The 13,305-nt window shown below is 39.0% G+C and overlaps 1 protein-coding gene across 6 annotated transcripts in view; it reads left to right on the top strand.

The window, feature by feature from the left end:
• Window positions 1-12,386, top strand: part of B3GALT1 (beta-1,3-galactosyltransferase 1) — a 426,145-nt gene extending 413,759 nt beyond the window's left edge. For 5 of the 6 annotated variants that reach the window (XM_089523298.1, XM_089523299.1, XM_089523297.1 and 2 more), the window contains one exon: window positions 9,517-12,386. In XM_089523298.1, coding sequence (XP_089379424.1) covers window positions 9,741-10,721 — 981 coding nt within the window. In that variant the 5' untranslated portion in view covers window positions 9,517-9,740 and the 3' untranslated portion in view covers window positions 10,722-12,386. Of the gene's footprint in view, window positions 1-7,874; window positions 7,954-9,516 lie in introns of those variants that run through there. The other variant, XM_089523301.1, reaches the window with a different exon arrangement.
• Window positions 12,387-13,305: the final 919 nt, after the last annotated feature.

Below are 13,305 nucleotides of genomic sequence, written 5' to 3'. Positions count from 1 at the left end.
CTCATCTTCTGCTTAGAGATGACCCATGAAATAGGAGACTCAGGGCCAGGCCCTGAAATCTGTCAACTCTATGACCAGCTCCCAGGTGACCAGTATGCCCATTTAGACTGCCATTCAAATATAAACTGTAAATGAGAAACTTCAAGGCCCCAGGTCTTGGTCTTTGAACTGGACTTGGACTTAAAATGTGCCTCCCAACCAGGGAGTGGTTCTCAAATTGTGTTCCTCCTTCAGTTTCCAGAAGTCTCAGCCAATATGGCTGATGATCAGGAATTTTTGAAGATGAAGTCTTGAACATCTGGAGGAGCAGAGGTAGAGGATCCTTGCAATTGAGGACTGTCAATAGGAAACCGTCCCCTGTAAAGTAAACCACAGCCACCCACATGGGCAGAAAAAAGCGTTGCACACATATTTTCACTAGCAATTCTTCCTCTGTTTCCACAGTGAAATATAGAAGTCCTGCAAACCAATGTAGAATAAAATATGTATATGTGTGCTTTAACTGTACTATAATTCCTCATTCATTACAGAAGTTGGTTACTAGGCCTCTGTACCAGAAATAACAGTATGTTCATTAAAAATTACATGCTCTAGGCCAAAAATATGCATCTACTTAAATGCGCAGCTGGCTGATTAACAGAATTTACAACTGCTGTCAGTGTAACCATTAAATCCAGGAACGTAATATGAAAGCTAGATTCAGATATGTTGAGCTGAACCGCTATGCATGGTAAGAGCTTGAAGGATTCACTTAGTATTACAAATGGGGAAATTGTGTCATCTTCTTCTTTTTAAAAAATTTTTTTAATGAATCTTTGTCTCAACCACCCAGCAACACTTCATACAACTGCAGCTGTTCTGTGCCTTCAAGTCATTTCTGTGAACTAACATGAGGTTTTCTTAGCCAGACTTTCTCAGAGGAGGGTTACCATTGCTTTCCTCTGAGGCTGAGAGAGTATGACTTGCCCAGGATCACCCCATGGGTTTCCATGGATGAACAGGGGATTGAACCCTGACTCTGGTCCAGACCATCATTCAGACTACTACACCATGCTGGCTCGATTTAATATTTCCTGAAATGATTCAGTCCCAACTATGATGTCAGCTGTCTCTCCAAAACATAAAGCAGACATATCATGCTCAAGGGGAGCCAACCACTGAATTCATTTTAAAGTACATGGCTCACTTGGAAGCCATGTTCAATTTGTGGCATCCCAAGTACAGATGGGACAAGAGCCCTTTCTGGATCCTACAGAAACACATCCAGTTAGTGTAAATAATTCAAAGGGATTTGGTCAAAGGGATCTTCTGTTCCTATGAAGATCCATGTTTTCCCCAGGAATTGAAGTTAGGAGGAATGATTTCACTAACAGTTATGGAATAGGAATTAGGACTTCATGTAAACTCAGAACTCCACTGAGTTCAAAGCTCATGCTTCTTAGTTTCTGGAGAGTAGACAGTAACTAGGTAATTTTATGTTGCCACTGGAGAAGGTAAAGTTCAATGCTGGATCAGGTAAAGGAAACCAACAGATACCAACTTTACTTTCAAGTGATTGAAAGCAATGAACTGTCAGAGAATAAAGTCCCATGAATCCCAGGTCTAATATGCACTGTAGAATTAATGCAGTTTGACAATGCTTTAACTGCCATGGCTCAATTCTGTGATTTGTAGTTTTGTGAGATGTTTTGCCTTCTCTGAGAAAGCTCTGGTGCCACAACAAACTACAAATCCCATGATTCCACAGGATGACAGTTAAAGTGGTGTTAAAATGCATTATTTCTGCGATGCAGATTAGACCCCAACCTCAGGTAGTGTAAAAAAAAATCCTCTCCATTATAGGAGCACCCCATGTAGACTTTTGCACAGACCTTTGTCTATGTGGTAGATTTCACTCCTTTTTGTGTTACAGCCACAGCTCTATCATTTGTTGTTTGTTGTTAGATTCCCTTGAGTCGGTTCCAACTCATGGCAACCTTGTGGATGAGACATCTCCAAGAATCCTTATCCTCCACTGCCTTGCCCAGATCCTGCAAGTCCTTGCCCACAACGCTCCTTACTGAGTCTATCCATCTGCTTTGTGGTCTTCCTCTCTTTCTCCTACCCTTCCTAACATCATTGTTTTTTCTAGGATCCATGCCTTCTCATTATGTGGCTAAAAAACGATAGTCTCAACTTGATCTTTTTTGCTTCCAAGGAGAGCCCTGGTCTGATCTGTTCAAGAACCCATTTGTTTGTTTTCTTGGCTGTCCATGGTATTCTCAGTACTCTTCTCCAGCACCACATTTCATATGACTTTATTTTATTTCTGTCTGCTTCCTTCACTATCCAGCTCTCACATCCTTATATGGTAATTGGGAATACAATGGCCTGAACGATTCTGACTTTAGTGCTCAGTTGTATGTCTTTGCTCTTTAGATTGATCCAAATTTTGCAATGAAGTGACACTAAACCAAAAAGATGCATGAAGATACTTTGAAGGATGAGCTTGAAACCCCCTAGTCTAGGAAATGTCTCGGAAATTTTGTCTAGTGAGTGTCAAAAGGCTCACATTGTTTGTTGCTCATGATAACTTGCTGATTTATGGGACGCTGGTTCATTATCCAGTTCAGTGAGTTAATACCCCAGCCAGTCTAAATATGATTTCACGTGTTCTTGTCTGCATATTAGTATCAGCCCTTGTCATCCTGACACAGATTAATTGAAAACCATGTTGCTGTGAAGATAGACTTCTGTATCATCAAGGCCATTGTCATCCTTTCAGAAAGTCACAACTGAAGCCTGCCACACACAAGCATTTTTATGACTCTCAGAGCAAAGAATACAATATAGATTAAGATGAGGGGCTGAGAAAACAGCTTGTCTGAAAAACTGAGAATGATAATGAGATCATTTGACCAACAGAGTGAAAAATATTGGCCCAGATCCAATAAGGATTCTGGTTTAGTGCAAGTTGGTGGGAGTGGGGGTGGGAGGCAGATTGTTCCTCCATCTCCCCTTCCTCTCTGGATGAATAAAGGCAGTTGAAGAGGTGGTTTTCTGATCACAATCATACTCAAGAAAAGTGGATCAGCCTCAGACCCCATCATAAAGTTGTTCCTCCTTCCTTCCTGGGTGTGTCATGGCAGCCAAAACACTCCTGGGTACATCTCTGCAGCTATGTAGTGGTCAGGCAATGTCACTGCAAACCCTTGCAGATGGAGCAAGGGGCATTCCATGAGGAGCTACATGGACCTCCTTCCACAATATTTCTCAGTGTATATAAGTAAGACTTAGGCTGGGATTTGTCACCTATAGGATCCAGACCATTCCTATTGTTGCCAGTAATAGAGAGTTTGTTAAATGGTATTGAAAGACATTCTTGTCTGAAATGGAAGGAGCTGATTACTAAAAAAGAGAGGGTCCCTCTAGGTTGCTGCATTTCATTAGGTGAGAAACATTGCAACTGATTCAACTTTAGCTTAATTTGTTTTTTAATGTTTTAGCTTCATTTTTTTTCAAATTGTTGTAAGTCGCCTTCAGTCCCGTCTCAGGGAAAGGGCAGGATATAAATTCAATCCATCAGTCAAGACATGATGGAGGACAGGAAGCTTTCTGAGAGAGCATGCAGGCAAATGTAGCACAGGAATGCCGAAAACTAATCAGAGTGGCTATGGTAACTGAAGGTGAAACATGTTATTTGCATCCATTTATAAACCCACTGGGACACAATTTTATAAGTTACTGCTCCAACAGAATGTGATTGATGTAATCATGGATGACCTATTTATACACCATGGAATTGGAGAAAGTTTTTTAAATGGTTTTGAAAGACACTGCGAGAGAAACAGCGCAAAGGTGTGAATGTTCCACTGTAAGAACGCTAGCTAGTATGTTAAGAGTAGAGCTGTAACTGCTTGGCATGTGGAAAGTCTCAGTTTCAACCACAAACATTTTGAGGTATAGCTGAGAAAAGACTTATTCAGGAAATCCTTGAGAGCCACAGCAATTGCATGTGAACAGTGTAGAGCTTGATGGATCAACGGAGTGGTCTAGTATTAAGCAGCTTCCTGTACAAACTCCCTCATCCAAAATGCTTCAGAGCAGAGGTGTTTTGAATTTCAGATTTTTTTTATTTTCGATCTTCCTTATCCAAAATGCTTCATACCAGAGGTATTTTGGATTTCAGATTTTTTATTTTATTTTGGAATACCTGTATTTGCATAAACATATATTATTTGGGGATGGGGCCCATGTGTAAAAGCAAAATTCATTTATGCTTATATATGCTTTATACACATAGCCCGAAGGGAAATTTATACAATATTTTAAATAATTTTGTGCATGAAACAACATTTGTATACACTGAACCACCAGAAAGCAAAGGTGTCACTATCTCAGCCACCCATGAAAATAGTGCTGATTTTTAGAGTATTTTGGATTTGGGATTTCTAGATAAAGGGAACTCAACCTGCATTCCTATATTGCTTTTTTGTTACATCTTCCTTTCCTCCTTCATGTTCACATTAAAGTAGCTTTAATAATAGGTAGGGCTATGTCTCTAATTGAATCTGATGGCAATGCTATTAAGGCTTGGAATTACAAAACTATGTTTGGAAATACTTTGTTAAACTTCTTGTTCCTGATTACATTAGTGTTTGTTTTGTGTAATGGATTTTGGTGGACTTTTAGCTTTTATGTTGACTAAATAATGATGTACAACTGGGACAGATATTCTGAAGACTGACATATAAATGTAATGGGGGTGGAAGAAAGAATGAAAGGGGGAGGAAGGCAGCACTCATAGATATGGAAATAAAGTAAGAAATAGTAAGAATCAGATGACATTTGAACACATCCAGAAAATACAAAGAAATATGAAAGGAGAAGGGAGGATGTCCCAACACAAAAAAGGTAATCACAACGAGTCCAGTATTGAATGCATCCTGAATGAAAAAGTTCCTATAGTTCTAGCAAGAATGACTATGTTATGCAAGAGGATGCCAGTCAGAGGGAGCATAGCAACTGACTGGGTCTGCAATGGAAGGAGCTTCATGGGCCAGCAAGTTCAAGCCCTTTTCAGTTCAGTGCAGTCCAGCTAGAGCATCCCCAGAAGGTAGCTGTCCATTCTCTTTTTGAAGAAGTTCAAAAAAGGAGACCCCACCACTTATCTAGGCAATTGGTTCCTTCTAATGTCATCTAAAATCTAAATACCTCTAGGATTGCCACAAAGAGGAGAGGCCTATTTTCTTACGCCCCAGGGACTAGAACATGTGCAGCTCCTTCAACTTTTCTTCTCCATACCTGTTATCATCCTTGCTGCCCTTCTCTGAACCTGCTCCAGCTTATCTATCATTTCTAAAATGAAGTGCCCAGAACTGAAAGCAGTACTCCAGATGAGGTCTGACCAGCACAGAATATAGTTCCCGCAACTTAGAAACTATGCTTCTATTAATGCACTTACTCATACTTAGGAGCAAGCTTCTTTGCACTCTGTGGCTTTGCTTCTAAATAAATATGTGTCAGAACCAGCTGTAAAGGTCATAATGCATTCAGCTCTGGTATCTAGGTATATTAAATCCATTAGATAAAGTTTCTGGTAATGCTCAGGCCTTCCTTTCTGATAATGTGTGCAAACTACACAATGCACTCTTTGCCCCACCCACACCACAGTTCCACTTTACAGAAGCTGATGAAATTCAGAATGGAGTTTTACATTAACACTTGGTGATGGAAACAACCCTTATGCCTGAGGTCAGCTCAGGGGATGCAGGAGAGGCATCCTGGGATTCACAGCTCTATTTTGCAACAGCAAGGAATGACTAGGGATTGCCACCAACCTCACCATTTGCTGCCAGAGGTGACCTCCCTCACCTTGCCTAACAGAGGACTCAGCTTATAGACTTAGCTCTCTTTTGTACTACACACTTACAGCCCTTTGTTACTAATTTAATTGCCATAGCTGCATCCTATGAAATCCTGGGAGTTGCAATCTGGTTAGAGATGCTAAGGATCTTACAAATCCCAGGATTCCATAGGATGGAGCCACAGCCATTAAAGTGCTATCTAAATCCTGTAAGTGTGAAATACGAAAAGACCTGAGAGAAGAATGCTAAACCAGATTACTTTTTTGTTCCTGCCAATGTAATACATTGGGACAAAAAAAAAGAGGTGTAAATATGTCACTTTAAGGTTGTTTGGGAGGAGTTACCTACTTAGCTAATGGAACATATCTTCCCATGGCCATTTAGTTGTTAAAAGAGGGCAGGAGATATCTCAGGCAGCATCTGACTACATTTCTGCATCCACAGCGATGTAATCCTCTAGGAGATCCAAAGTGTGACATTTTCTTTGTGTTTTTGGTACCAGAAACACAGCCAGACATTGCTTGGTCAAAAACACATCCTAGCTACTAAATGGCAATGTAAGCACACTGTGACATCTGACAGTCTTCTGCATCAAGGTGAGATGGAGGTATGTTTGGTGGACCTTTATGCTCTGCCAAGCTGAGGCAGGATTGTGGCCAGTGCCACAAACTGCCTACATTGTAGATCTAGTTCTATGTGGATTTTGCAACCAAAGGTCACATCAGGGCACTAGTTTATCCCATCCTTTTTCATGAAGGATAAAAGAGTAACTATGTGTGAATCTGTTTCAGTATATTATACTTGTCATTTAGCTGGACTGAGGCAACATACATTTTTTAAAAGAATAAAATAAAAAATTATTAATGTGAATATATATATATATATATATATATATATATATATATATATGGAGGCAAAATTGGATCTGACAACAACATTATTTCAACCAGGCTTTTCTAAAGTTTTCTCAAGGCTCAGCAATTTCCACACTCTTTATTTTTAACAATAAGGCTCCCTATTTTCATGCAAATGAAAATTCCCACCCATGCAAGAGGGGAATTTGAAACTTCATATATAAGCAGATTTATTTATATTCAGAGGGTGTTTGAAGATTTCCTGGAAGGCCTCCACAGCTCTTGAAAGCAAAGTGCCTTGCGCTAAAACATAGACGCCTCTTCTACAAAGAAGAGCCTTAAGTTCTAGCATGAATTGTGCTAAAAAGTCCATCCCATTCATACACCCATTATAACAGTTACTCTTATTTAACTAGAAAGAGAAATTCAAAACATTCTGTAAAAAAAACCCAGTATCTCAAAAATAATTCCCTCGTCTCTAAACATTCCAAGACAGAACTCTCATTTTTATCATAATAATTGTGATAATTTTAAAAAGTGTTGACATCTTTTTTGCAGCATATAAAGACACTACACATACCAATGTTAATGGCCCCGCTTACATAGTTTGCCTGCATGAAAGCAAAGCCCAAATTCTAAATTTACAACTCAGTTATAAAAACAAAAATAGCAACAGCAATTCATCAAGTGGCAAATTCTGTATGACTGGGTTTTTAAAGTCAGGATTCACTTTAAACATTAGTTACATCTAAGAATGGGAGTCCAGAGACTAAAACAGCCACAAAAGTTTGTTCTAGGAATATTTGTCATTTTCTTTCCTTTTTAAAAATTAAACAAAGCACATACAAATACAGTGGGCCCTTGTTATCTGCTGGGACTTGGTTCCAGGATCCCCCGTGGATACCAAAATCTATCAATGCTCAAGTCCCATTATATACAATGGCATAGCAAAATGGTGTCCTTTATGTAAAATGGGAAATCAAGGTTTGCTTTTTGGATTTTTAAAAAATATTTTCAAGCCATGAATGATTACAAAGGGTGAAATGTATATTGTTACAAATATTTTTTAAAATACGTATTTATATTCCTCACTTCTGCCACAGCACCAAAGCAGCTTACAGTGAAAAGGACACAATTAAATCCAAACTAGATCAACACTTTGCCAAATTTAGACAAAATAAAAGGGCTGTTGGGTCAGAAGGACCTCTACTTGCTCCAGTTCATATGTGACTCCTATGCATAAAAATAGGAAGGTTAGTGGAAAATTGCTACTATGTTACAGGTACATTAAAAAGCTTTTTTTAAAAAAATGATATTAACTATGGTTTACATTGGAATGTGATGTCTATTATACATAATCCTACATTGTTGTTGAAATTTGTGTTGTATAACAACTCTAAAAACCTTGTTGAAGTGGAGGTCAAAGATCCTATCCCTGGCTTACTCCCTCCGAGAGATGTGAAGACCTGCAGAAAAATTAGAGGGAAAAAACATTTTTGTCGGTGTTTTTCCAGAATCATGCTCAAATAAAATATTCGATAATTGATTTTCCTCCTTTTTCAATTTTTTCTTGGGTTTTTTTTTTCTGGGAAAAATGGGGGGGAATCGGGGGGGGAGGAAAAAAACAATTATGCAATGTTTTCTTTTAGCAAGATTCAGGGAAAACATGGACAAATATGTTTTTTCACTAATTTTTCCATGGGCCTTCACATCTCTACTCCTTCCCTACACCAAGATCCCTGTTTTTGACTTGGGAGGGAATAAAGAGTTTTATCTCACCCGCTAATCTACTAACACATTTTTTTTAAAGTACATACATATGGAAAATATTCAGGAAACAAAAATTTATTGTGTTGCAATGATAGCAGTGAAAGAGCAAAAGAGCAGCTAAGCTCTCCAGCCATCAAACTGTGGCTATAAACCCCAAAACAAAGACATCTCATCCCAAGTTCCAAACAGTCCCAAAAGAGACTCCTATTACACTTGAGGAACAACCAGCATCCTGCCCCCTACAACTCCCATCAATTAATATAATACTTGTGGAGCCCCAAAATGGTATGGTTAATATATATACATAATGATGATGTGACCAAATGAACAAGAGTATTCTCAAGTAGCATCAGTAAAAGTGAAATGTAGTGATGATTACAAAGAGAAGAAGGTTTATGACCACAAATGGAGTTCAAAACATAGCTGTCCATGATGTTCAAAAAAGTGAGGTTTAAAATGGCCTAAACATGCAAAGGAAGGTAGAGAAAATGGGGAGGGGAATCCCTCATCCTTCATTTATAGCAGAAGAGGTGGCAAGGAGGGGGAGAGAATGTAGTAAGCCAAAGTATTGGGTCCCCCACCACATTTATTGTTTGTTGAGAAAAGGTCCCTTAAATTGTTTTATGGGAAATGATATTTTCCGTTCTGATTTTTTAAAATGTCATTTAACATAACTAACATCAAGACCTTAGTTCGTGTATCTGTTCCAGCTGAGCTGGATTACCCTTTTGGGGAATGGCAGGTAGCAGTAAAATATAGGTCTTTATATAAGCTATTGTAGTGCTTGGTAGTACAGAAGGGTAAAGCTTCTAGATACCTGGTCTGAGATTCCTGAAGCCTTGCAGTAATAAGCTTGCTGTTCACAAAACTGTTACCAGTTATCATTTCAAATGTGGTTTGCCATTAAACTATCTTGATATCAAAATAAAGCAACATTATCCATAGAAATCAGTTATAATTTCAAATATGGTTTGCCGTTAGACTATTGTGATATAGAAATAATGCAACATGATCCATAGCAAACCTTTTCTATTGATGTTTTTCAGAAATCACACCTCACCCCAGGAAATGGAGCCCAATGCCACACAGGTGAAGAAACTCAATTTGGGCTTAAAACCTTTTCAGTGACCTCCATGAACAAGTGCCAAGGTGCTTTTCTGTTTCGAACTTTAAGGTTTGAAAAATAACATGCTGCCTCTGTGGAGCGAAGTGGTGGTAATGGTAAGGAGGTTATTCATTCATTCTGCTGAATAGAAGAGCACCAAGAACAATGCCTTCAAAGGTCTCGTGTTTGTATGTCCTGACAGTCGTGTGCTGGGCAAGTGCTCTTTGGTACTTAAGCATCACACGTCCCACTTCGTCCTACACAGTTCACAAAACATACGACAGCATCTCAATGGCTAGAAAAAATGTCTCCTTTGGAAATATCAGGACTCGACCAATAAACCCTCATTCCTTTGATTTCCTCATAAATGAGCCAGAGAAATGCGAGAAGAATGCCCCCTTTCTGGTCATTCTTATCAGCACAACACATAAAGAATTTGATGCCAGGCAAGCCATTCGAGAGACATGGGGAGACGAGAATAACTTCAAAGGCATTAAGATCTCCACTCTTTTTCTTTTGGGGAAAAACACGGACCCCGTGTTAAACCAGATGGTAGAGCAGGAAAGTCAAATTTTCCATGACATTATCGTGGAGGATTTCATTGACTCCTATCATAACCTGACTCTGAAAACATTAATGGGAATGCGGTGGGTGGCTACCTTTTGTTCAAAAGCCAAGTATATCATGAAAACAGACAGTGATATTTTTGTAAATATGGACAATCTTATTCACAAATTGCTAAAACCCAACACCAAGCCAAGAAGGCGGTACTTCACTGGCTATGTCATCAACGGAGGCCCAATCAGGGACGCCCGTAGCAAATGGTATATGCCTAGGGACTTGTACCCTGACAGCAACTATCCACCATTTTGCTCAGGCACTGGCTACATTTTTTCAGCTGATGTAGCGGAGATGATTTACAAAACATCTCTCCACACTAGACTTCTGCATCTTGAAGATGTGTACGTGGGACTCTGTCTACGGAAGCTTGGCATCCACCCTTTCCAAAACAGTGGCTTTAATCACTGGAAGATGGCATACAGCCTGTGTCGATATCGACGTGTTATCACAGTGCATCAGATATCGCCTGAGGAGATGCACAGGATTTGGAATGACATGTCAAGTAAGAAGCATCTCAGATGTTAGGACTTTTTACAGATGTAAATACTTCTTTTGGTGGAAAATTTGTTCTTGTTTTTCATCTGAGTAGAGTGTAAACAGATATAACTCAGCAATGGGAAATTAACTTCCAGCAGGGGAACATCTTTGATATGTTTTGGTTGGTTGATCTTTGCAGCCTCAACCTCGGTTTACAAACTGCAGGCTCTTCATAATAGTCTTCTCTATATCATCGGTCTTGTTCAGTGTTGCAACAGTATGCATAAGAAGGCAGATGACTATCAGAGGGTCACCAATCCATTTCCATGATGTCTCTGGAATAAGAACTGTCCTCTTAGCCTGGGTGGGTAATTTGAGGGTCCTAGGGGTTGTTTCACATGTCTTTCAGGTTCTTGTTAAAATCATGAGAATCCTCACTTTAAAAAAAAATCTTCATGCTAACTGAAATGAATTTGAATGTTCCAAGCTAAAGAATGTTATTATGTGCTTCTTTTCCACAGAGGATGATGTTTTCTCAGTGATCACCAAAGACCCATTTAAAATACAGGCTGATATCCTTATCCATGATCCATGGGTTCTTTCTCCATGGATTCAACCATCCGTGGCTTGAAATATATATATTTCCAAGCTATGGCTGTTTCAAGCCATGGATGTTACATAAAATAGCAAAATCAAGGTTTGCTTTTTGCAAGAGAGAGAAAGAGAGAGAGAGAGAGAGCAAACCTTGATTTTGCTATTTTATATAAGGGGCACCATTTTACTATGCCATTGCATTTAACGGGACTTGGGCATCCACAGATATTGTTATCCACAGGGGGTCCTGGAACAAAACTTCAGCAGATATCAAGGGCCCACTGTACAGGCTGACATCCTGTTGGTGAATTACAACAGCCTGAGTAGGACCTACACCTTCACAACTCATATTTTTGGTCACTCTTCTGATCCAACCACACAACAGCCAAAACTATCTCCCCTTGTTAAGCAGTGCCACCCTCCCCTTACAAATCCTTTGCCATGTCAGAGTGAAATAGGATGAGGAGGGACACATCCTACCATTTCCCTGTCTCTGGATGTGCTGCAAGGATGTCTTTAAACCTGGACCTCCCTGCTAATGCTAACTTTGGGAGACATAGTTATGGAGACATTACTACATGGTCCACATATATCTCTCGATGCAAGTTCTCAGCCAAATAGAAAGAAATTGCTTCAGATGTCATGGCAGGATTCCAGAAAGTCCCATTGTAGATTTCCCTCCACTAACACACACTCCCAACCCAGCTCTCCCAGCTTCCCTTCCAGGCATTCCTCTCCCTGTATTCTATTGTGCAGCTTCTGAAATAATATAATGTCCTTGCTAGAAAAAAAATCAAGAATATCCTTGTGCTTTTGATTCTAGCCTTACATCTCATACATCTTGTTGTAGACTGTAATCCTAGGACCACATACCTGGGATTAAGTCATTTGGGACACAGTTGGACTTAATTCTGAACAGATATGTATAGGATGATACATATAGTGTTAGAGATTAAAACTTATAACCCCTGAATGTAGTGATGCATACTGTTTTCTTTCTTTTTTCTTTTTCCTGTTTCCTTGCTTCAGATTCAAAATAAGACTTCAAAATAAGGCCATATATTAATTCAGTGTTAAAAGATAAAGCAGAAAGCTTGTATCAGAAAAGCACACTGAATCACAAAAAGAAAAAAAATCACATGTATTCAAATTTGTAAAAATAATAAATGGTATCAATTTCCTTTTTTTGAAATGAAATGTCAGTTTTTAATGAGCAATTTATTCATCAAAACCAACTGTACAATTTTATTACATTTATACAGACAATATTAAAATGTCAGGAGGATTTCCACATGGTTCAGAAGAAATATGTAATGTTATTATATAAACCAATGGACTAATTGAGCAACATTGGTAATAACTGGGTAAAAAGATAAGAAAGCCCACAGTCAACACTTCAACTAAGACAGTGTTAAATACACTTTAGTTCATTATTTTTAAGTTTGTTCTTTAAAGAGCCCAAGGGAAATTTCAATTATGAAAAGGCTGCACACTGGAATTACAGAACTGTAGTTTGTAGATATAAGCATAATTAGGCTTTGACCATTACAATGCCCATGAGCAAAATCGGGTGCCAATGAAAAAAAGGGAGGGTTGAAAAGAATCCCGTTTTTCTGTTTACTGCTCCATGTTTGCTATTCCTGATGGCACTAATTTGTAATAACATTGGAAGCCAGTGTCCATCACAGTATGAGAGACACCCTGGCAACTTTGGAATGAAGTAATGCAGATTTTGATAAAGTCAGTAACCTAGGCTATAGCCAACATTTTTTTAAAAACTAAGCAAAACATGACAGTTGCAAAACCTGCCAAGATTTTGACAATGGACTGTACTGCAAAACATGAAACGTGCCAATTAACCCATCCCACTGATAAGAAGAGATGAGGAAGGGACAATTATCTAACCCTTAGTCTCTGGAGCAGCAAAAAACAAGCTTGCTCCACCCTCAGAATGACATCCTTTCAAATATTTAAGCATAGCTATCATGTCACCCCTTAATCTTCTCTTCCCCAGGCTAAACATACTCAGCTCCCTAAG

This window comes from Sceloporus occidentalis, unplaced genomic scaffold (genome assembly GCF_023333645.1).
Source record: "Sceloporus occidentalis isolate IW3139 unplaced genomic scaffold, rSceOcc1.0.p SCAF_4, whole genome shotgun sequence".
In the NCBI taxonomy this organism is placed as follows: domain Eukaryota; kingdom Metazoa; phylum Chordata; class Lepidosauria; order Squamata; family Phrynosomatidae; genus Sceloporus; species Sceloporus occidentalis.
The sequence above is the reverse complement of the archived record's forward strand: the minus strand, read 5'-3'. Positions and strand labels throughout refer to the sequence as shown.